The sequence below is a fragment of the Dipodomys spectabilis genome, unplaced genomic scaffold (genome assembly GCF_019054845.1).
Source record: "Dipodomys spectabilis isolate Male_0828 unplaced genomic scaffold, ASM1905484v1 ptg000157l, whole genome shotgun sequence".
In the NCBI taxonomy this organism is placed as follows: domain Eukaryota; kingdom Metazoa; phylum Chordata; class Mammalia; order Rodentia; family Heteromyidae; genus Dipodomys; species Dipodomys spectabilis.
This window is the reverse complement of record NW_024870834.1, coordinates 4,623,271-4,645,352: the sequence shown is the minus strand read 5'-3', so window position 1 is coordinate 4,645,352 and position 22,082 is coordinate 4,623,271. Positions and strand designations below refer to the sequence as shown.

The 22,082-nt window shown below is 54.6% G+C and overlaps 1 protein-coding gene and 1 pseudogene across 2 annotated transcripts; both read left to right on the top strand.

Moving 5' to 3' along the window:
* The first annotated feature begins 4,430 nt into the window (after window positions 1-4,430).
* Window positions 4,431-7,532, top strand: LOC122118750 (annotated as a pseudogene).
* A 4,322-nt stretch (window positions 7,533-11,854) lies between these two features.
* On the top strand, window positions 11,855-17,824 carry Serpina4 (serpin family A member 4). Of its 2 annotated transcripts, none has more exons than XM_042692678.1 (5): window positions 11,855-11,929; window positions 14,115-14,763; window positions 15,580-15,850; window positions 16,670-16,829; window positions 17,415-17,824. In XM_042692678.1, exons 2-5 carry the CDS (start codon window positions 14,130-14,132, stop codon window positions 17,613-17,615), a joined length of 1,266 nt encoding a protein of 421 aa, XP_042548612.1. In that variant the 5' UTR covers window positions 11,855-11,929; window positions 14,115-14,129; the 3' UTR covers window positions 17,616-17,824. The 2 variants fall into 2 exon arrangements, with proteins under 2 accessions (XP_042548612.1, XP_042548613.1); XM_042692679.1 differs by having other exon boundaries at window positions 11,897-11,929; window positions 14,095-14,763.
* Window positions 17,825-22,082: the final 4,258 nt, after the last annotated feature.

Here is a 22,082-nt window from a genome sequence, read left to right as displayed (position 1 = left end):
ACCTTTGCCGGATCCATGATGTCCTTCCTGGCTCAGAATATGAAAAGAGCAGAGATAAAGTAAGGTGCAAGGAAGGACCATGCCAAGCAAAGGTTCCCTCCCTCCATGTGGAAGGGGCGGAGCTGAGCTTCATCTTCCCTGCCTCTGTTCACCCTGCTGCTGGCACAGCACAGAGACTCCCCTTCTTTGCGCTAGCTGGGGAAGCATGTTCGGTAACATGATACAGCTATGAGTAGGCATATTGTTCCAGAAAATTCTGGAACTGTCTCCACACAGGAAACTACCCCACTGGTTACCCACAATCAGGATTTGGCAAAGGTAGGTTTGGCAAGAGCCAATGTCACATACTGTATGTGAAACTTCTCCCAGACCTTTTCTCCATCCGCCTGCATGAGAAAGAAGCCCATTGCTTGCTGCCTTACAGATGGGAAAGATGAGCTACAGAGAAGTGAAAGGAAGATCTATCCTGAATTTGTGTCTGCATGGCCAACGGTGCCACATGGCCCCAGTTCATCACAGGGCCTCAGGAAGATACAAAAACACATCTGGCTCTGTGCCCTTCAAGTAGTGAAATGGGCAGGAGTCCTCTGAAAGTTGAATGGGCGCCATTTTGGAGAACTAGAAACTTGATCTGCTGCTCCTCTAGCTGGGGTCAGAAGTCACTGTGCTGAGTCTCATCAGGAAGACTTCCTAGGCCCATCACCCACCAAGACCACAGATAGTTAGCAAGATTGTCAGCCATGATGGGCCAGAGGCTGCCTGATATACCATGTCACCTTGTTGCCTCATTTGCTCTTCCTGATCCCAGAGTGACCTTGTGGCCCTATTCAGAGACAACACTGCCTGTACAGAGAGTTTAGGTGTCTTGACTAAGAGCTCACAAACAAGGTAGTGGAGTGGAACTTGAACCAGGAGCCTTAGCCATTGAAGACAGCTGTGTCCTAATGGTTTGTGTGTTTATCAGGTAGATTGCGGTCTCCCCAGACAGCCTCCCTTGAGCCCCTGAAGCAAGGTCCCTCACACAGCCATCCATCTGTCCTTCCTGGTGCCATGTCACAGTCCGTGCTCAGCATGGTGGTCTCAGACTACTGTCTCTAGGCAGAGGCGGGTCACCAGGTGTCCCTTGTGTATAGCCACCTATGGGAGGCCCCAGGATGGGTTCACTGTGGGAAATCAGCCCAGACTACCAAATAGTAATGTCAGAAAGTAACTAGTGGCAAGGTCTCCCCCGTGAGGCCTGGTTGGGAGGGTTCAACCTCTAATGTCTGGGCCCCATCATCTGTGAGACCCACCGCTTCTTGTATCCTTGTATCCTTGTATCTGTATCCATTTCCCCAGATCATCAGAGCTCTTGATGGGCCAGGGGAGAGTGAGAGCTGAGCATGCAGCCCTTGACCTACACAGATCAAGCCAGTTCCTCACCCTTCCCAACTCCCAGCTGCCTCGACTCTGTGTCCTTCCCCTCCCAATGACTCAGTGCCAACCTGTGACCCTCTCTGCCCTCAGCCAGGGCCCTCCTGGCCCACACAGCACACAGCCCTTTCCCAGATGCAGGGGCCACTGCTGGGCACTGCAGGGCAAGGCAGGCTTCTTCTCTCTGAAGCTGGCCCGGAAACCTTGCCAAGGTGCTGGGCGGGGCTCTGTGCCAGAAGGCAAAGCCTGTCCATTCCAGAGATCTGAGCAAGTGCCACTGTTCCTCTAATGGATGATGGGCAACAGTTTCTCATAGACGTCAGTGTGAAAGCTGTCTTTCAGGGTCACACAGCTCTGGCACTAGTGGCAGGTACTTGCTCCCATTATGCTCACTTTTGGTCCTCAGCTTCACCCAGAACTGAGTTCCTCCCAACTTGAGTTCCAGCCATAGAGCTGGCCAGACCTACCTGAGTACACACCTACCTCACTCCCTACCCCCAGACCCTCCTGCTACCTGTATAGGCAGGGGTGCTGTGTGCTCCCTCTGCTATGAAATGTGGCCCCTCTAATAAACCTTATAATAATCTTTCTCCTGTGCCTACTTGTCCCAACGTGCTCCCATTGGATGGATGTGAAGGATTCCTTTCAGTACTGAAGGTGGCCCAGAGGGCTGCCAGGGCCAGCAAGGGCTGGTTTCCTGTGCACCTGGCAGAGGGAGGTCCCTTCCTCTCTCAGCACCCATCCCATTCTGGACCACATCCCTGGGCCGTGCTGGCAGAAGAGGAAGCTGGGAGCTTGGGTGGTGTGTGGCCCTCACTGCAGCCCTGGGAGTGCTGATCTGACCTGCTCAGCTCTGAGGAGGGGCATGGGCTACAGGTGGCTTGGACAGAGACACCAGGAATTCCAGGTTGGGGATGTTCTAGCACTTGTAGGCCACTCACCTACCTGCAGGTGCTGAGTGTGGGAAAACAGGACACACAGGGCACCTGTGGCTGCCCACCTAGCACAGATGGGAGGGGTAGCTGGGCTTCCAGAGAAGCTGTTTGAATTGGGGAACTGGAGGCCCAAAACTAGGGGGGGGGGTGAGGAGCAGTGAGTGGGGATGGCAGGCCATAGCCCAGCCTCAGGATGACTGTCCATGCCTGAGTGGATGCAGAGACAGAGCCTAGGCCAAGACCAGAAGCCTGTGATGGGGGAACACACGGGAAGAAGAGAAAGGAGAATTGCTGAGTCCAGTCTCCCTTTTCCTGCAAGGGGAATGGGGTGCAGAGTCTCCCACAGAGTCCACTGGGGACACCCACACAGAGTGTGCCTGGAGGAAGCACCTCAACCCCACCCACCACCAGGCGCCATCACAAAGGGCTGCCTGAGCGCCCTGGGCTCCAGGCTCTGGGTGTCCCTTGAACTCTGCATCCAGGCCTCCCACAAATGAGGAGGTCCCCACTAGGGAACTGTCCCCACCATGGTGACCCTGTGGTTACCCTGGCAGAGCTCATACTGGAGGGATGACTGTGCTGATGAGAGAGAAGGATGAAATGCTCCATGGTCCAACCCATATCTGCACTGCCGCCCTGGGCATGGGCCAGCCCGGGGCTGCACAGGAGAAACAGGCTCGTGTGCAGGGTCCACCATCAGTGGAGTCCCACTGGCTCTGACCTTGGACTGCAAAGCCACCAGCCCTGCCCAGGATGAGGCCTCCATCCCAGGAAACAGTCAGGTGGCCAATGCATCTCACTGGGCTTCCCAGAGACAGAAACAGGCCAGGACAGGGGACGTAGCACCTGCTCCTGCTCAGAGCCGCTGGATGGCAGAGTGGACAGAGCCTGAACAGACCCAAACAAAGCCCCTCCCCCACACAAGGGGCCCTGTACTCAAATTCTGTGAACGTCCTGACCAGCACATTGTGAATATGGGACCTCAGCCACCAACACAGGGGGAACGGGTCACACAGGCAAAGCCATATCATGTCCCAGAGGCCGTCTAGCTCCTGTCACCCACTCCACCTTGGCCGCAGGAAGCTATGCATGATGGTCAGGGCGTCACAACTCCCCATGGCTGTGGGGCCCAGGGCCAGGCACTGCCCAGGGGATGACAGCAGCGTGGTCGGGCACGAGGCTCAGCACTTAGCCAATGGACTTAGTCCCTTAGTCTGTTTGCTGTTCTGCTACGTAGGGTGACCTGGGTTAATATTCACTAGCAGCCTCCCATGTCCCTTTCCATCCCCTGCTTAAATACAGATGAGGACAGGACTCTGTCTCCACGACAATCCCTGGCACAGTGATCCGTAAGTACGCCCGCCCTCGGGGAGAGCTCAATGGGCCCCCAGGTCCCTGCACCACCCAGCAGGCAGCAGGCCTGGGCCCCAGGGAGGCAGAGGGCATAGGGCTGTCTGCAGCCAGGCCACGTTGTCATGGCAACACAGTCCCTGTGGTCCTGTTCCCAGGCTTTCCAGTTCCTGGGCAGTCTCCTGGTGAGACCCAGGCATGGCAGGGGACCACTGGTCCCAAGCCCGGGGAAACCAAGACTGGGTCCCAGTGGTGCCTGGGGTCTAAAGGTGCCTCTTGCTACGAATATTCTGGAATATTGGGAGCTTGCTCTGTGTACGGATAGGATAAGGCCAGAGGTGGCACCAGGGGCCCAGGCTCATCTGTATTTCATGAGGAAGACCCTCATGAGGCCTCTGTCTGCAGGCCTCCCTGGCTCCCAGGTATCTGGCCTCTAATAGTTGCCACAGCAACTCTGTCACAATCCAGGCAACCAGGCTACTCCAAGCTTTGCTGTCCATATCTTCTGACTCCAGTGTGACAGGAGAACAAGGCTGGGCAATTGGCCTATTGCACCTTGTCTGTAGCTTGCCTCATCTTTGTTCAGTGCTGAAAACACAGAAAAGGGCAAGACCCAGGCAGGCCCCATCCAATGTTTTGTGCATTGAGTTGCTCTCACAAGGTGTTCAGGAGCCCAGGGAGTGATCTTAGCCCTGCCTCAGAGCTTTGTTCCTTTCTCTGTCCTAGAGGACAATGCCGTCCTCTATCGCATGGGGCCTGCTGCTGCTGGCCAGCCTGTAGTGCTTGCTCCCCAGCCACCTGGCTGAAGATGCTCAGGAGACTGGTGCTCCCAAGGAGGACCAGGAACACCCAGTCTTTCACAGGATCACCCTAAACTTAGCCGACTTCACCTTCAGTCTATATTGGGAACTGGCCCAGCAATCCAACACCACCAATATCTTCTTCTCCCCCATGAACATCGCCGTGGCCTTGGCCATGCTCTCCCTGGGCACAAAGGGCACTACCCACTCAGAGATCCTGGAGGATCTGGCCTTCAACCTCAAAGAGATGCCAGTGGCAGATGTCCACACAGGCTTCCAGAGCCTCCTCCACTCCCTCAACAGGCCCAGCAATCAGCTCGAGCTGACCACAGGCAGTGGCTTGTTCATCAACGAGAGCCTGAAGCTCCTGGAGCCATTTTCTATGGATGTGAAGAACCTGTACCAGTCAGAGGCCTTCACTGTTGACTTCACTGACCCAGAAGAAGCCAAGAAGCAGATCAACAAATATGTGGAGAAGGGAACCCAGGGGAAAATTGTGGATCTGGTGAAAGACCTGGACAAAGATACGGTGCTCGCCCTGGTGAATTACATTCTCTTTAAAGGTAAGGCTGCACAGCCAGCCCAGCTGGTTCCCATGGAAACACACCAGTCGGTGCCCCAAAGGGTAAACTGAGAGGCTGATTCACAGAGGAAGGGAGCCTCAGTGAACAGGTGTCAAAATATGACTGCTAAGCCAAACCGTGTTTTGTAATGCTCCTCTTAATAATCATATATGCAAATGCAGGTGTCCCCTGATCAGTCAGGAGGACACCCTCCCATGTGACACAGAAATTCCCTATCTCCTCTCATCACTGAGTCCCCGGGGTGGTCAGGACGGCTGAGCCCAGGTCTCCTGTGCTTGACACAGCTGAGCTCCAAGTCTCACCACAGACACCAGAGTCTCCTGGATCCCTTAAACCTAAGCCCAGCCACCTATGTCCCCCTCCAATCCAGGCAAGTGGGGGAAACCTTTCAACCCAGAGCAAACCAGAGAGGGGGACTTCCAGGTGGATGAGGCCACCGTGTTGAATGTGCCTATGATACACGGCTGGGCATGTTCCGAGTCCATTACTGCAGCGAGCTGTCCAGCTGGGTCCTACTGATGGACTACCAGGGTAATGCCACCGCCATCTTCTTCCTGCCAGACCAGGGCAAAATGTCACATCTGGAGGCCACGCTTACCACTAGCATCATTAGCAAGTTCCTGTACGAAACTGACATAAGGTGGGCCCTCAGGCAGAGACTGGCCTGAGAGCCCAGACCTCTGAGCCATATCAGGGCTGACCATCAGGACAAGACAGGCGGGCGGGAGGCGGGGGAGCAGCTATTAACCCTAGCTAAGTGTGTGACCTTGTGCTGAAAGACACACAGTGTGCTCAGTTCAGGGAGAAGCAGCAGGGACCTGCTAAGAGACAGTGCTCAGAGTGGGGAGCCCATACACTGTTTGGGGGCGTCCTCCCCAGAGGACAGACCTTCCCCATACCCAGTGTCCAGTGCAGGGGCAGCACAGCAGAACAGGCCACAGTACCAAGGCCTGTGATGGGTTGAACTCTGACACAGTGGATCGTGGACTAAGGCAGAGTGTCCAGGATGGCCATGGGAATGTCTGGCTGCAAAGGCCCAGAACATGGAAGGCCAGCCGGAGACAGTGCTGGACACCCAGGCAGGAGGCTCCACTGCTCTGACCCCAGACCAGTGGTTTATCCACTCCTAGGTGTCCATCACCCTAGAGCCTAGACCTCGGGTCAGCACACACTGGTGCATCAGCAGTGAGCAGGCCCTGCCCAGGGACTGTGGCAGGAAAAGCCAGAAAAGAAGACAGCCTTACATGGCATTCCTGGCACATTGGGAGAAATGGTGAAATCCTCCTTTGTGATCTTTCCCTCATGGCAGCTCTGCAGATATATACTTCCCCAAACTGTCCATCTCTGGAACCTACGACCTGAGGTCTGTCCTGAGCACACTGGGCATCTCCACGGTCTTCACCAATGGTGCTGACCTTTCTAAGTCACCAAAGATGTCCCACTGAAGGTCTCCAAGGTGAGGTCACCTGATGAGGGTGTTTTCCCAGGGTCTTTGGGGCCTTAAGAGGAGCTGGCAGTCATAGCTGGGGCACGGGGCTGAGGAAGGGGCCACATCACCACTAAGGTCCAGGCTGAGCTCTGAGGGCACGTGAGAGGGCGGGTGCAGGAGACAATGGGAAAGGCGGCCTCTCATTTGGCTCATGTGGTGGGGAACTTCTCAGAAGTGTCTCTCAGACCCTCACTCTCTTCTTCACCCAGAGTCCAGAAGTCCTTGGGCTCATTTCTCCACTCAGAAGTTTAGAATTACTGATCTCAGAGAATGTTCTAGAGGTTTCCACAGGCACCATCTAGAAGGGCTGTTTCACTACCAAATCTAAATTAGGAACATCACCTCCTCCCAAAGCCATTTGTTCACGAAAGAGAAAATACCGAAGGACATGAGGGCATCACGTCTGCACACGGTGGGAACAGGGTCCTGTGAAGGTCACCTTCAGACCTGTCCAACGAGCTCCCAGCATTCAATGAGGGGGAGCCACGTGCAGGAGACATGGAGTGCAGGGCGTCTCCACTCTGAGCTCCGGGTGGGAGAGACGAAGGGAGCAGCCAGGTGAAGCTAGGGTTGGACAGACAGAGGCCTGTGTGGCCAGTGGTGAGGGTGGGTGGGCAGCAGGACTTTCCTGCTGAGACGCGCTAGGGAGGCCGTCCCTGGAGCTGTCTGCAGCGTGGGTCTGGGCTGGGTGGTGTGCAGAGCATGAGAGCACAGGTCAGAAGCCATCTGCACATCTCTCCTGCAGGCTGTGCACAAGGCTGTGCTGACCCTGGACGAGAAAGGATCCGAGGCCGCAGCGGCCACCTTTACGGAGATCGTATTTTATTCTCTTCTCTTCCCGACATGCTGAAATTTGACCGTCCATTCCTTGCCATAATCGTTGATGAAGAAACTGAGAGTCCCCTCTTCGTGGGCAAAGTGGTGAACCCCACACAGCGGTGACCTCTCGGGGCAGTTCCCTTCCTTGGCAACAAAGGCCAAGCTGGCCCATGTGTCACTCAGGATGACCTTCACACTTATAGTCCTTTACTCCCCGAGAGTGTGTTTAGACTCCAGTTCCCGCGTCCCTCACTGTCCTTCATATTCATGAGGTCTCTGTCCTGGGCAGGCAGGACTGGCACAATCCTCAGTCCATAGCCCTGAATCCATATGAGCCCCATAACTGTATTTGGTCTGGGAATTCTGGGGTCCTCTGGCTCAGACACCAGCATTAGGCCCAGGATCTACCATGTCCCAAGTCCCTGTGGGAGTGCTCCCCACACCCACTCCCTCCCCACAGCCACTCCCACAGAGATGGCTGTGCCACCCAATGCCGCCCTCTGTTCCCAGAGCCTCCAGCCCAGCCTTGGTGTCCATGCTCCTGTCCAGCCCTGGCATCAGCGGCTGTCTCTCCTGCCCCTGAAGGGAGAGGACCCCATCCACTCTCCTCCTCTTGTCAGCTCAGTCCTGGCCTGGACTCCACATCTGCCTGAGACTCACGGAGCATAGCTCCGGGAGGTGGAGTGGAGCCTTCCTATATGGGCAGCTGTGAACACCGAGCTCTGTCCTTGTGATCCAGCTGGGGACACCCAACTCTGTCCTCGTGATCCAGCCCATGCCTCCCCTCTCCCATTTTCCTCCCTGCCCACCCTTCACCCAGGCAGTGAGCTCTGGGAGGAAGGAGCCTCTGGGCAGTGGGCAAAGCTGTGTCTAACTGACCTCAAGTCCCATCTTAGCCTTCTTGGGGCAACTTCTGTCCCTCTGTGAGAAAGTCAGAGGCTCACGAGGGCTTTCCCACAACTGAACCCATCCTTGCCACCAAAAGCCAGAAGACAGTAGTTTAGGTTCACCTGAAGATGCAGGGGAGGCCCCTGGGGGGGGGGGGGGGGGGGAGGGGAATTGGTGCTGTGCCCTCTAGAGGTGGCACATCAAACTGCAGGCCCTGACCCAGTACCGGCTTTGGGGTGGGAGGTGAGGGGGCTCCTTCAGGCCAGGTTCCTAGACCACCCATCCCACCCTGGAAATCCTGTGATTCTCCCCTCCCCAAAACCTCTCTTCCAAGGACTCCAGAGCCATACTTGGAAGAAGGCTTGTTTCTGGCAAAAAAAAAAAAAAAACAAAAAAAAACAAAAAAAAAAACAGGTGAATCCTTCTTGTCCTAGCACCTCTGAGACCTCATAGGACCTGCTGTTCTGTGCACATGGGTGTAGCACAGGCCGGAGCAGCTCAGAGATGGGCCTGGTAGCATCATGGGGACGGTAGCCCATCATGCAGCAGCCGGGCCTGGCACGCCGACCCTGGGAGGGCCGAGGCCAGCGTTGGGTCCCCGCTGCCTGTGCCAGCCTGGACTGCTGCAGACCACCCTGCCCCTGCATGAACCCACCCTGCTGCGCTCCTGCTGTGTTCAGAGCGCACGCTGCCCTGGAGCAGAGCCTCGGGTCTCCTTACCCACCATCTCTGCCAACTTCTGCTGGGCGCCTTCTCGGGGCCAGGCTGTCCTCAGACGGGGCGGAGGGGCTGGTGGTGACAGCACTCCTCATCCCCTGGGACCCACGGTGATGGCGGGGACGCCCTCCACATTGCAAACGTGCCACCGAGGCCTCAGGGTGAAGAGCAGCCAGGCTGGGGGCAGCACCAAGCCCCTCCGAGCTCGGAGCGCAGTCTACTGGGTCCAGGACCATCGTCAGCTCCTCTTCCTTCTCCCTCCTCCTCCTCCTCCTCTTCCTCCTCCTCCTCCTCGTCTTCTTGCTCCTCTCCTCCTTCTGCTTTGTTGCTCCTCCTCTTCCATAATGACATGTAGCTGCATGCCAGATCTGAAGCTCACTTGCCTGGGCGGTCCATTCTTATGGAGGAAGTGACTGCCAAGCACACAGGAACCACTGGACCCCAGGGAGCTCCAGAATGTTCCTCACTGTGGGATCCAGGGCTAGTTGAGGGCAGCCCAAGCCCCCTTGTGATTCTCAAGATGCCCTGACTCCAGAGTTTGATCACTGCCTCAGGCTGTGAACACACTAGGGGTGGGGTGTCAGGGAACTGGGCACTTTTCTGGAATAAAAGATGCTGGACTTTAGCCGGGTGCTGGTGGCTCACACCTGTAATCCTAGCTACTCAGAAGGCTGAGATCTGAGGATCGTGGTTCAAAGCCAGCCCGGGCAGGAGAGACCGTGAGACTCCTATCTCCAATAAACCACCAGAAAACCAGAAGTGGCACTGTAGCTCAAGTGGTAGAGCACTCGCCTTGAGCTGAAGAGCTGAGGGACAGCACCCAGGCCCAGAGTTCAAGCCCCACGACCGACAAAAAAAAAAAGATGCTGGACTTCCACACTCACATGGCATTGAATTTATACCATTCTAAGCCCTCAAAGGTGTCAACTTCCTGACCCTCTGATTACCCTGCTGCTCAGGGACAGTTTGCACAGTTTATGGATGAGGAAACCAAGGCAAATTCAGTGACTTAACCACCAGGCTGCAGGAACCATCCCTCCAGCCTGTCTTCCCCGCTGCTGGGCACTGGAGGGAAGAAGGATGTGCCATGAGCCAAGAGGACTCTGCACATTCCTGCTGTCCTGCCCACCTTTCCAGTGTGCTAACTGCCCCTAACTTGACAGATGAGGAAACTGAGGCACAGAGAGATGGTGTGACTTGTCCAAATTTATAGCTCAGAGATGGCGGCATCCGTCTGACTCCAATACCTGGCTTCTGTCCAGAGCATTGCCGGTGCCACGGACCAAAGGTCAGTGGCGCCGTGCTCACAGCAGGGACAAGGGTATGTCCTTGGGGTGGCAGCCAGGCACAGGCTGACCCCTGGCTTCTGTTACATCAGCTGCTCACTCGCTGAAGCACTGAGGGAGGGAGCAAAGCCCAGATGTGGACTGTGGTGAAGGGGGTGTTGTGTTTTCACTTTCCTGAAACCAACCCCAGAGTTCCCCGTGTGTGACAGCCCTGTCCTGTCCTTGCGATGCCATGGGGGACAAAGCTGGAGCTGCTGTTCCAGTGGATGTGAGGTGAGTCCCAGAAACGAAGCCCTGGGTGCCAAAAGGAAGTTCAGCTCCCATCTCATAGCCAATGGTAGGTCCTGACTCTGACGTCGGGGTTGATGGCTTCCTGGGCATTGGTGTGCCATGAGTCAGTGAGGGCTAGAGTAACAGAAACAGAGAGAGAAGAATGAGAGGGACTTCAGTGACAGCACAGATCTCACAGCCTAACACATCCAGTCCTCTCTTGTCCCAATATTGACATGATGACGACACTGGGACTTGGCTTGACGTGCTTTGCCATCCCAGGTTCTTCCTGGCTCAGAGATCCCAGCCCTGTCCCGGAGCTATGTGTGTATATTCATTCAGTTAAGTCCCAAGCACCTAGAAACACTTCCAAAAGGTCTGCTAAGCTGGGCACCAGTGGCTCATGCCTGTAATCCTAGCTACTCAGGAGGCTGAGATCTGAGGATTAAAGTTCAAAGCCAACCCAGACAGGAAATTCCTTGAGACATGGAGATGAGAATCTCCAATTAACTACCAAACGCCATAAATGGAGCTGTGGCTTGAAGTGGTAGAGCACTAGCCTTGAGCACAAAAGCTCAGAGACAGTGCCTAGGCCCTGAGTTCAAGCCCTAGAACTACCACTAAAAACAAAAAAGTCTCCTAAAGGAACCCTGAGTCATTAAGGCCACCTCCTTCCGAACACCACAGGCTGTGTCCCTTCTACTATCACCACGGTTCTTTCTTAAATTGCCTAAGACAGAGCTTTCCCCGTGGGTAGAGGCTCCTCGAAAGAGCAGGTTTCAAGTCAAGTGTTTGAGAGGAAGCATGCTCAGCCCAAGAAGGGGTCTACCTTGTCCCAGATGCACTTTCCTTGGGGTTGAACCTGTGAGGTCCAAGGCTCCAAATGCTATAGTCCATGGCAGTAAACTGAAGGCCCAGCCCATGGCTGGTGAGTGTGGCCTGTGAGGGCTGACTGTCCACACAGCCGCCATCCCTCCCTCGCACCTGGCAGCTCCTCACCTAGTTCACGGGGTCACTGGACTTTGCTGCCCCTCCTTGTGACATGGGAGGGGGCCTTCTGAAGCCCGGAGACAGGGCTATATGGACTAAAACACAGAAAATGGGGGGAGGGCTGGTGGTGGCTTGAGCCTCCACACACTAAGCAGAGGTGAACCCCTGGGGTCCCTGGGTGTAAAGAGGGAGTGTTCTAGACTGGGCCCATCGGCAAGGAGTTCGCTCTCTGTGGGGATACCATGTCTTCCTTGTGGGTCTGGATGTTAATCATTAGCTGAGTGGGGAGGATTGCATCCTGCTCAAAGGCCCTGTTTTCTGGTCCACCTGCACTTGATAAACCACAGCTCTGACAGCCACCAGGGCCCCCCGCAGGACTGGCAGTGCGGTGAGTAGCCCGGGGACCCTGGACACATGGAGACTGCAGTGGGAGGGTGACACGTTTGCACAGGACTATGAGCTCTCCTGGGTCCCAGCAGTTCAGTGCTAAAGCCAGGAAAGTCTCAGGCCATCCGGGACCACAGGTCACTGCCCCGTGCCTCCTGGACGTGAGAAATGCCAACCCTATGTCCGGTGCCCGCTGTTCTTGCTGCAGTACTGTGCAGCAGGTATCCAGACCCAAAGCTTGAGGTGGATCAGGCTGGGGCCAAAGTCTTCCGGCTCCCAGACCAGGAGTTGTTGGCACGTTCCTGCCAGAGAAGATTCTGGGTGATCTCACATAAATCCACAGAGAAGTTCGTGGTGTTGGGGGTGGGGATCTTGGCAGCCATGCTGAGCAGGTAAGTGGAGATGTGTTTTCAAATGTCCCGTCCAGCTGCTGAGGGGAAACAGGAGAAAGACCACATAGGAGCTACTGCTGTAGTCAACATTAGAGAAACGTGGCTTTTCATTGGCCAAGAAGGGCCACTAAAAATATATGTGTGAAGTTGAAGATAGATGCGGTGAATGTCAAACATAAACATAAATGTAAGATGCGTAGGTGGCTGAGAGAAATGTCAATAGACAAACTCTTGTGATTTTTTTTGTTTGAAAGCGATTTCAGGGTCCATCAAGTTTTGCTACAACAGGGTTCTGTGTATTTGTGTACATTGTATCCAGGCTGCTTCCCAATGAGCCATGACCACAGAGGCTATGGCCCTGCCAGATCACAAGGTCACGATCGGGCCCTTCCCTTCCCTAGGGAAAGTTTCTAAGCCCTGGTTTGAGGAAAATACATGGAGACTTGGACTAGGATCCTGTCCTACAGGGGAGGAGAGAGGCCCAAGGATGTGAGAATGGGTGAAAGGGAGAGCAGTAGGCATAAGGCTGCCACAGAGATATTAGATCTGCTGCTGGGCTGTTGGCCCCAGAGTCCAATGACCATGGGTCCTTTGATAGAGCAAGAGCAGGTCTGGTGGGGAAAATGGCACCGTGTGCCTTGGCCAGGTCAAGTTCCTTGTGAGAAGGAGATCAGTACCAGTCACTGCCACCTTTAGCAGGTTCCGTTTGACCATCACTCCCCCCTTCTTGGAAGGGTTGTAATAAGAACTGTTCCCCTGGCCTCTGCTGGTGGAGGGGAGGGTCATAGGAAGTGTCGGGAAAGTGGACTGTAGACTGTAAAGTACAGCACGGACGGCAGGAGCAGATGCTCCAATGACCTTGGAAATGCTCAGCCTGTGTCCTGTCCCTGGGCCTGGAGATAAAGCATGGGGGTGCAGCGCGGGGAAGCAGGGCCTGGTGGAGAATAGATCTGGGCTCCCGCTTGGACACTGGCTAGGTGGTGACTTGGTCATTTCCTCTCCGAAATGAGACGAAGCCTCATTATGTTGACGGGGATGATAAATAAAAGGGATGGGGACACAGGAGCATGCTTTGTGAATCTAAAGAGCTGCTACCAAATAAAGGCACTATGCATATGGTGAAGAGCAGTGTGTCTCCCGGTATTCTGTCTGCACCAGAGCACAGGTGTTCCTCTGTAATGGAACTCCAAGGGTAAGCACAATCAGGCGATAAAAGACTCAACGAAGATTTATCACTGCAGGAAGTGAGCAGCAGGAAGAGCAGCAGGGCAGACACCCAAAGGAGTGTCTCCCTGAACACGGGGAGGCAGGACACTTACTGGGGACACTCAGGACTTGTTCACAATGGAAAGGCCCGCCATCACCTTCAGAGGCAGCACATGCTACCTTCAGGCTCAGTGGCAGATCACACTTCCTATGCTGTGTGGTCAAAGATGGTGGGCAGGAATGCCTGGGTGGAGGAAAGTTAGCTCTCGATAAGCCATGCTTACTGTAGCTCTGTGGAAGAGGGGCTGGATAGGCAATTCTATCCAGCTTGAACCGATTCCATGTTTTCTCTGGGTTTTCTCTGGAAGGTCTTATCTGAAACAAAACAAAACCAAGCCACAACAAAACAAAAACGTGAAGGGGTATGAGTCCTGTGGAGGGCCTGTAGGTCCTTAAAGCACCGGTGCTGGCTCCAATGAGTCTCCACCTACAGCAATGCGTCAGCACTCCTGAGGCCGGGCCTGCTGCTATCTCAGCAAAGCCTGACATCTGATCCGGAACACCCTAGGTATCTTTTTCCCTCTGCAGATCTGAGAGCCAAGCATGCATCGTGCTCTCTGCCTGCTCCTTTTGGTTGGATTCCTGGACCTTTCCTATGGTCAGGGTGACAATGAAGCTCCCACCAACAGCTCTGACAAGCAGGCTCAGGGGGCAGAGGAGGGCCCCTCACACCCCCAGGTCATTGCTGGCAATATGGACTTTGCCTTCAGCCTCTTTCACATAATTGCGTCGGAAAGCCCTGAGAAGAATATCTTCTTTTCTCCACTGAGCATCTCAGCGGCCTTGGCCATGCTGTCACTGGGGGCCCGTGGACAGAGCCAGACCCAGCTTCTCACCAGCCTTGGCTTCAACCTCACCGAGCTGTCCACACGCGATGTCCACCAGGGCTTCCAGCAGCTACTGCGTGTCCTCAGCCTCCAGGATGACAGATTGGAAATGCATTTAGGCAATGCGCTGCTGCTGAGCCACGACCTGGAGCTCCTGCCGGAGTTCCTCAATGACACCGTGGCCTTCTACAACCCCAAGATTTTCCGCCCCAATTTTGAAGACGCTGCGGGCACAGTCCAGCTCATCAACGACCATGTAAAGAAGGAAACTCGTGGAAAGATCATCGATTTGGTCAGTGAGCTGAGCCCAGACACCGAGATGATACTGGTGAATTATATCTATTTCAAAGGTAAGGTCAGACCACTGTAATCAGCCCACTGCTGAGCACAGAGGTTGGGGTGCTGCCCCCCAAAGTATAAGGGTGGGGGAACTTACAGGGAAGCAGGCAGAGACTGAGTGGCACAGCCAACCATCTCCAAGTCCATCTGATCATAACTGCCTGGAGTGATACGGGCTTGCACAGGGCTCGGTGCGATCATTCCTTGAAACCATGTGCTCTCCCTCACACTTATCTGTATAGCTGTATGCCAGCTTAACGCTCATCCTCAACCTCCTCCCCACATCTGCTGCAGCTGGCTGTGGCTGGAGGAAATGACCCAAGTGGACAGTGGTCTCGCCTGGTATTTGTGAGTGTGGGTCTGTACCAGCCACCGTACATCACCTACGGATGGTCCCCTCACACCTCTCTATGCTCTCCAGAACCAGGAGGATTGCTTCCTCCTTGATCCCCATGCCCTTCTCCACTCTTGCTTAAAAACCTTGCGTTGTAGTCCATGGAGAAAGCAGATGGAAATCTCTCACCTTCTTGCTTCCACATCTGCCCCCCTCCCTGCATTCAGAGCAGGGACCCACCTTGGATGGAGAGCCAGCCCCTCTGCTCCCACTCTGCTCAAGGATCCCCTCCTGTTCCCCCCCTTGAGTTCCAGCGCTGTGCACACAGCAGCTAGTGAACACTCTCTGCTACCTCTTCTTCCAAATGCCCTTGGTGATGCATACTAATGAGATAAAAGGGACCATGGCTGAGGGCTCCTGGTGGTGCTCTTCCCTTCGGGGGTTGGCTCTCTGGCCACAGATACTCTGTTGCCGCCTTCACATCTCCCTTTAGGTCTGTGGGAGAAGCCCTTCTCTGTCTCCACAACCAGGATGGATGACTTCCACGTGGATGCGGTCACCACGGTGAGGGTGCCCATGATGCGGAGTTGGTGGCCGCACTGGTATATTCACGACAGATATGTGCCCTGCTCCGTGCTGCGGTTGGATTACCAAGGCCCTGCAGCCGCCTTCTTCATCCTTCCTGACCCAGGCAAGATGAAGCAGGTGGAGCAGATGCTGACTCCAATGATGATAATGAAGTGGAACCGCTTGCTCCAGAACAGGTAACCAGCGTACCACCTCACGCTAAACCGGCCTGCAGATAGGCTCTTTACTGACAAGCCAGGGTCCCCAAACACGTGGTGGTGGCTTCATTACGCAAGATACTTGTCCTCGCTTTCCATGGGGTCCCCTGGATAGTGAACTCTTCTATGGTATTCATAATGTCATTTCACCCTCACCAGTGGAGAGAACCATCATAGAGGCTGAGGGATCTGGATGTAGCTCTTCTTTTGCACAGGCTATGGGTCGAGTGACATTGTGTCTCTGACATTGTCGCCCCCGTGTGAAACAAATAAGTGCCCTCTGGCTGCCTGAGTGGCTGAATAAAATTAAATCTACCCTCACAAGGGAGTAGTAAGGCAGCTTCCCACCACCCAATGCCCCAGAGTGAAAGGTTTTAGCCATAGTAGAGGAAAGAAGACATCGTGAGGTCCCCCAACGAGGTGAAAATTTCACTCCGCTCTGGCCAAAGAAATCCAATACAGAGCACGTGCACAGGGCCCAGCAGAGGCAAAAGCAAAGGGCCATGTGGAGGATTTGCACCCGACCCTCCCAGCCCCTGGATGCCCCAGAACTCAACATCTGTGGAAGATGAGTTCCCAGGGGCAGGAGCTCCCAGGCTGCAGGGCCCAGGAGACACAGAGGAACCTAGCCTGCTGCCACTGCAATTGCTCTCTGAGAGGGCACCTGAGCCACAGGCATTCCTTTTGAGCAAATGTAGAAGTGGAGGTATGGTCAGAGTACCCTTTAAGGAGGACTGAGCATTCCTGGAACCCTGGTTGCTTCATGAATCGAATGGTTTTCCCCAATCTTCTTTCCAGAAAGTTTTACCGAAAAGTGGAGTTGCATTTCCCCAAGTTCTCCATTTCAAGCTCCTATGAATTGGATCAGATTTTGCCCAAGCTGGGCTTCAGGAACATCTTCTCTCAGCAGGCTAACTTCTCTGGCATCACCAGACAGCGGAAACTGCACGTATCCAAAGTAAGTGATCAAGGATCAGCAAGTCTGTGAACGTCTTGGGGGAGGGGGGAGGGCGGGTCATGCCTCTAGGGAGCAGCTGGGGTTGGGACAGTCACATGCTAGGCACTGAGGGTCATGTCTCAGAGCTGACACAGCTCTGGCCCTCAAGGAGAGGAAATGCAATTTGGAAATAGCCCAGGTGTGTGTATGTGTATGTGCACATGTGTGTTTAAATAAGAGTAATGTGACTTTGGCTGGGGAAAGCAGACATGTACTAGAGACCCTCTCAGATTGAAGACTTGTTTCTTATGACTTTGGGACATTGCCTGGTCTTTGAATTAACTGTCTGCATGTGGAGAATGGTCAATATGATGCTGATTTTGTAGAATGGCTATAGTGATCACGTGATCTCGCATACACAGGGTTCCATTACTGATACCTGTCATCCAACGCAGTGACCACAGGTGTTTGCCATCCCAGCAATGGGTGGTTTGGCAATGCTGATTGCTAAGAGTTCCCTGTCTTCCAGTCCTTACCCAGCACCACCCAGCATAATGTCTGCAGAGGTAATGCCTGTGGAGGTAATGCCTGTGGTTTCTCTTGTAGAGTTTCCACAAGGCCACCCTGGACGTGAATGAAGCTGGCGCCGAGGCTGCCGCGGCCACTGGTTTTTCCATCGCTTTTTTATCTGCCCAGCACAACCCTCCAGTCCTGCGGTTCAACAGACCCTTCTTCATGATCCTCTTTTCATCCAGGATGCAGACTGTCCTCTTTCAGGGCAAGGTGGTCAAGCCCACAACCTCATAGCCCTCTCAGGTCTCCCCGCCCCCAGTGGGAGGACTTGGCTGGGAAGGGCTGCATGGAAGCGGCTCTGTGGTCAAGCCTGGGCATGTGAGAGGGGCTTGAGTCCAGGGCAGAAGCCATTGGCAAAGGGAGGGGCATGGGTGGATGGGGGTGAGATGGCTGGGGAGTGGGAGAGAGCCTCCTAGCTGGCCACATTGATTAAACCAAGTGATGTCTCGGAGACTCTGAAGTCATTCTGCTTACATACTGGACCCTCACAAAAGTGTCTTCTGCCTGTCCCTCTAGGGTTTACCCTGTCCTTCCCTGGAAAACCTGGGGACATAGGGAGAAAGGTGCTCTAGATCCTAGTAGGCTGTCCAGGTGGATGGTAAGGGGAACCCAGGCCTCCTTCCAGGTTAGGATCTGGGAAGGGGAGGCACCAATCCAGGCAGCCTGGCCTCTGGGCTGGTGAGGGCTTCCTGCCTGTGGCCATAAGAGGTACTCGTATTGCTCTGGTATGGGTGGCTTTGCCCAAGAGCTAGGAGACAGGAACAAGGGACAAGCTGGGAGCGTGTCTTTCACCTGCCAGCCCTGCCACTGATGTGCTATGGAAATTCATACAAACTCTGCCTCTTCTTGGGCCTCATTTTCCCCTCCTGAGTAATATAGGCTGTCCCAGCTGGTCCAGCCCATATTGAATTCTTCAAGGAGCAAGGTCCCTCACCTCCCCCCGCAGAGAGAGGGAGAATGAGCACAGCTCCTGTAGAAGGAGGGAGGCCTGCAAAAACTAGCTTCGTTAGCCGCTGACCTCAGTGGCGTATGACTAACGCCTCCTCTGGGCAGTGCCTATGGGTTTATTGGTGGACGTGGCTCAGGGACTGATTCACTTCCTTCTTCTTTTCGAGTGGAGTCTAGTCAGGTCTAAAAAGGGACCATAAGAGATTCTCCCTTGATACTGCCTGCCCTGATGCCTCAGTCCCTCCTTCTGCTCTCCGATCTCCTGTGATTTCAGTCACGGAAGATCCTGCTGTCTCCTCAGGCTTCCTCCAGCCTTTCTCCTACAGATTTCCATCTGAGACGCCATACAAGGCCTCACACAAATGCCCACACACACCCATTCAAGACAGAAGGCCATCCTGCTATCAAAAACAACTGGCCTGAGAATCATTTCACCTTTTTAACCTACCCCAGCCCATGAGATGAAACACCTCAGCCAGCACTATGTGCTCTGACTTCCTTGAGCTCCCTGATCCCTGCGCCAACTGTATACACCAGTGCCCCAGCCAGTACTTACAGAATGAATGAATGAACAAATGATTGAGTGAAGAAGTGAATGGGAAGGAAAGCTGGACACTGGGCTATGTACAAGGTCGCTGAGCTATTTGTTCTGCACCACCACTGCTAACAGGCCCTGGCCTGAAATTGATTGGGCAAATATTTAGTCCAACCTCTCAGATTTCAAAATGCCCTTTGGGAGCATTAAAGAGAATAACACTGAAGTGAAATAAAGATGTCAGGCAGGAGATGCTGCAGCCCGCTTGCGGTGCCCAGGCCCCTTTTACATTTGTCGCTGTCTTTGGGACCTTGGGTTTGTAAAGGTTCTGCCACTAGTCCAAAGCCAGTGTGCAGAGGGACCATCGTGTCTGTGATTCTCTGGCCATCTGCCAGCAAAAAAACATGTATGGCCTCTGAGGCGGAGTGCAGACAGAGGCAGCGTGATCACCTGTGACACACTCCGGTCCCCACGAGATCCTGGATCGCAGGAGGGTGACAGTGGTGAGGAGTCTGGGAGTGGCATGCAGAGATTGGCTCAGCGGGTGATTCCCTTCCTTCTTCACTTAGAATGGGAGCTCACTGTGTCTGAGAGGGGACAGCAAGCCATCGGCCTTTTTGGTACCACGTTCTGGCCTTCACAAAACCGTGGCAGATTCCAGTGCTGAACCCTACAAGTTCATTCTGTCCAGCTGGCTCACGGTCCACTTGGAGTCAGAGTCGGATTGTCCTTTAATGCACCTACACTTCTGCCAGCTGGCTCTACACGGCATGCCCACAACCCCTTCCCTGAGCGTCTGGTAGTCAGCTAGGAGAGCTGACAGAATGTTGCCAGTTTATGCTGTTAATCAAGGGCAGCAATGAAGTCTCATGAAAGAGAGGCACAGGACAAAGCCTGGGGGAAGGGGAGCCTCCAGGACCTTTCCCACGCTTCCCCTCCCCCTCGATGCTCCTCCACGTGATCAGCTGCTGGAAGCTCCTGGGTCCTTGTCCTTTCCAGTTTATGGCAGACCCTACACAGCACAGTTAATTATGTTGGCCATTGATGAGCCTTGTCTTTCTCCTGTCCCTAGAGGGCAGGAGTGATGAGGTAAAACTTCCCAGCCTTCCAGTCATAGGCTTGCTTTCTCTGGTAACCAGAGGAGCTCTATGTCAGACACTACTATCACTTAAGAAATTGCAAAGGTTTTAGGGATCAAATACAAAATTAAAAAAAAAGATTCTTCCAGTACCATTCCCTATGAGGTATAAGAACCTCTGACTCAGTTGCTTGAGAGAAGAGCTCAACTATGTATTTCTTGCTATGTCACAGAGCAGGGACCGGTGGCCGGGCAGCCAGGGGAGAGACCGCTGCAGTGTGGAGGGAAGTGGACAGGACTTCGGTCCCACCACTCCATCAGTGATACGCTGGGGCCATGGCTTCTCTTGTGGATCTGAATTCCCTCCTCTGTGAATGGAAGCATAGAGCCCTGTACCAGCCAGAGCCCTGGAAATGGCAGGGGGAACATGGGGTCCCCAAGGATGCAGGTCTGGGGCCTTGGCTGCTGACTTGGTGTGGTGGACACAGGGCAGGGAGAAGGTCCTCTGTGGGATGTGGTGCTTCTCAAGGTGAGATGGTGCCATGCTGACAGCCCCAGGCAATAAGCCCCTGCCAGCAGTTAGGGGGCCAAGTTCTTTCCAGATTTCCCCTCTATAATGAGCATGGCTCCCTTTGGATTAGAGTCTGCTCTGCTCCAGTGTGACCTTGTCTTAACCAGTTATATCTTGTTAAAGAAGGGAGGGAGGAAAGAAGAGAGGGAGGCAGGGAGGGAAGGAAGGAATTAGGAAGGGAGAGAGTAAGATGGGAGGGAAGAAGGGAGGAAGATGGGAGGGAGGAAGAGAAGAAGGGAGAGAGGGAGGGAGGAAGGGAGGGAGGGAAGGAGGAAGAAAGGAAGAGAGGAAGGAAGGAAGGAAGGAAGGAAGGAAGGAAGGAAGGAAGGAAGGAAGGAAGGAAGGAAGGAAAGAAGGAAGGAAGGAAGGGAGGAAGGGAGGGAGGGAGGGAGGGAGGAAGAAAGGAAGAGAGGGAGGAAGGAAGGAAGGAAGGAAGGAAGGAAGGGAGGGAGGGAGGGAGGGAGGGAGGGAGGGAGAGAGGGAGAGAGGGAGGGAAGGAGGGAAGAGAGAAGGAGGAGGAGGGAGGGAGGAAGAGAAGGAAAAAGGAAGGAAGGGAGAGAAGAAGGAAGGAAGGGAGGGAGGGAGGGAGGAAGGGAGGGAGGGAGGGAGGGAGGAATGGGAGGGAGGGAAGGAAGGAGGGAGAGAAGGAGGGAGGGAGGAAAGGAAGGAAGGCAAGGGAGGAAGGAAGGAAGAAAGGAAGGAAGGGAGGAAGGGAAGAAGGGAGGAAGGAAGGAAGGAAGGAAGGGAGGAAGGGAGGGAGGGAGGGAGGGAGGAAGAAAGGAAGAGAGGGAGGAAGGAAGGAAGGAAGGAAGGAAGGAAGGGAGGGAGGGAGGGAGGGAGGGAGGGAGAGAGGGAGAGAGGGAGGGAAGGAGGGAGGGAGGGAGGGAGAGAGGGAGAGAGGGAGGGAAGGAGGGAAGAGAGAAGGAGGAGGAGGGAGGGAGGAAGAGAAGGAAAAAGGAAGGAAGGGAGAGAAGAAGGAAGGAAGGGAGGGAGGGAGGGAGGAAGGGAGGGAGGGAGGGAGGGAGGAATGGGAGGGAGGGAAGGAAGGAGGGAGAGAAGGAGGGAGGGAGGAAAGGAAGGAAGGCAAGGGAGGAAGGAAGGAAGAAAGGAAGGCAAGGGAGGAAGGAAGGAAGGGAGGAAGGGAGGAAGGGAGAGAGGAATGAAGGAGGGAGGGAGGGAGAACATGTGGAACCAGACCCAGGCAGACAAGTAACATGGCAGCAAGGCATGGTGCGCAACAGCAGAATTATGGGAGGTCAAAGGCAGCGTTGACCTAATCCCAAATTCCCAGGATTTTCCAAAGACGTCCGGTTGGAGATTGACTGGTGATGTATCCCAACACTGACCGATCAGGACACAGGCAGTGTCCGGCCTGAGAAGAGCCTGGTTTCTAGTTCTCACCCTCCCTGGGGCTCCCAGAGGCCCTGTCACTGACCTTGCCCTCAGTCATGAGAAGCACGGGTGGGGGTGGGGGACGTCCTGAAGGGAGCAGGGACCTGCTGTGAGCATCGAGTTTGCTCACGGAGTACACTGGGCCCTGCGCGCTCTACCTCGCACCCATACGACCTT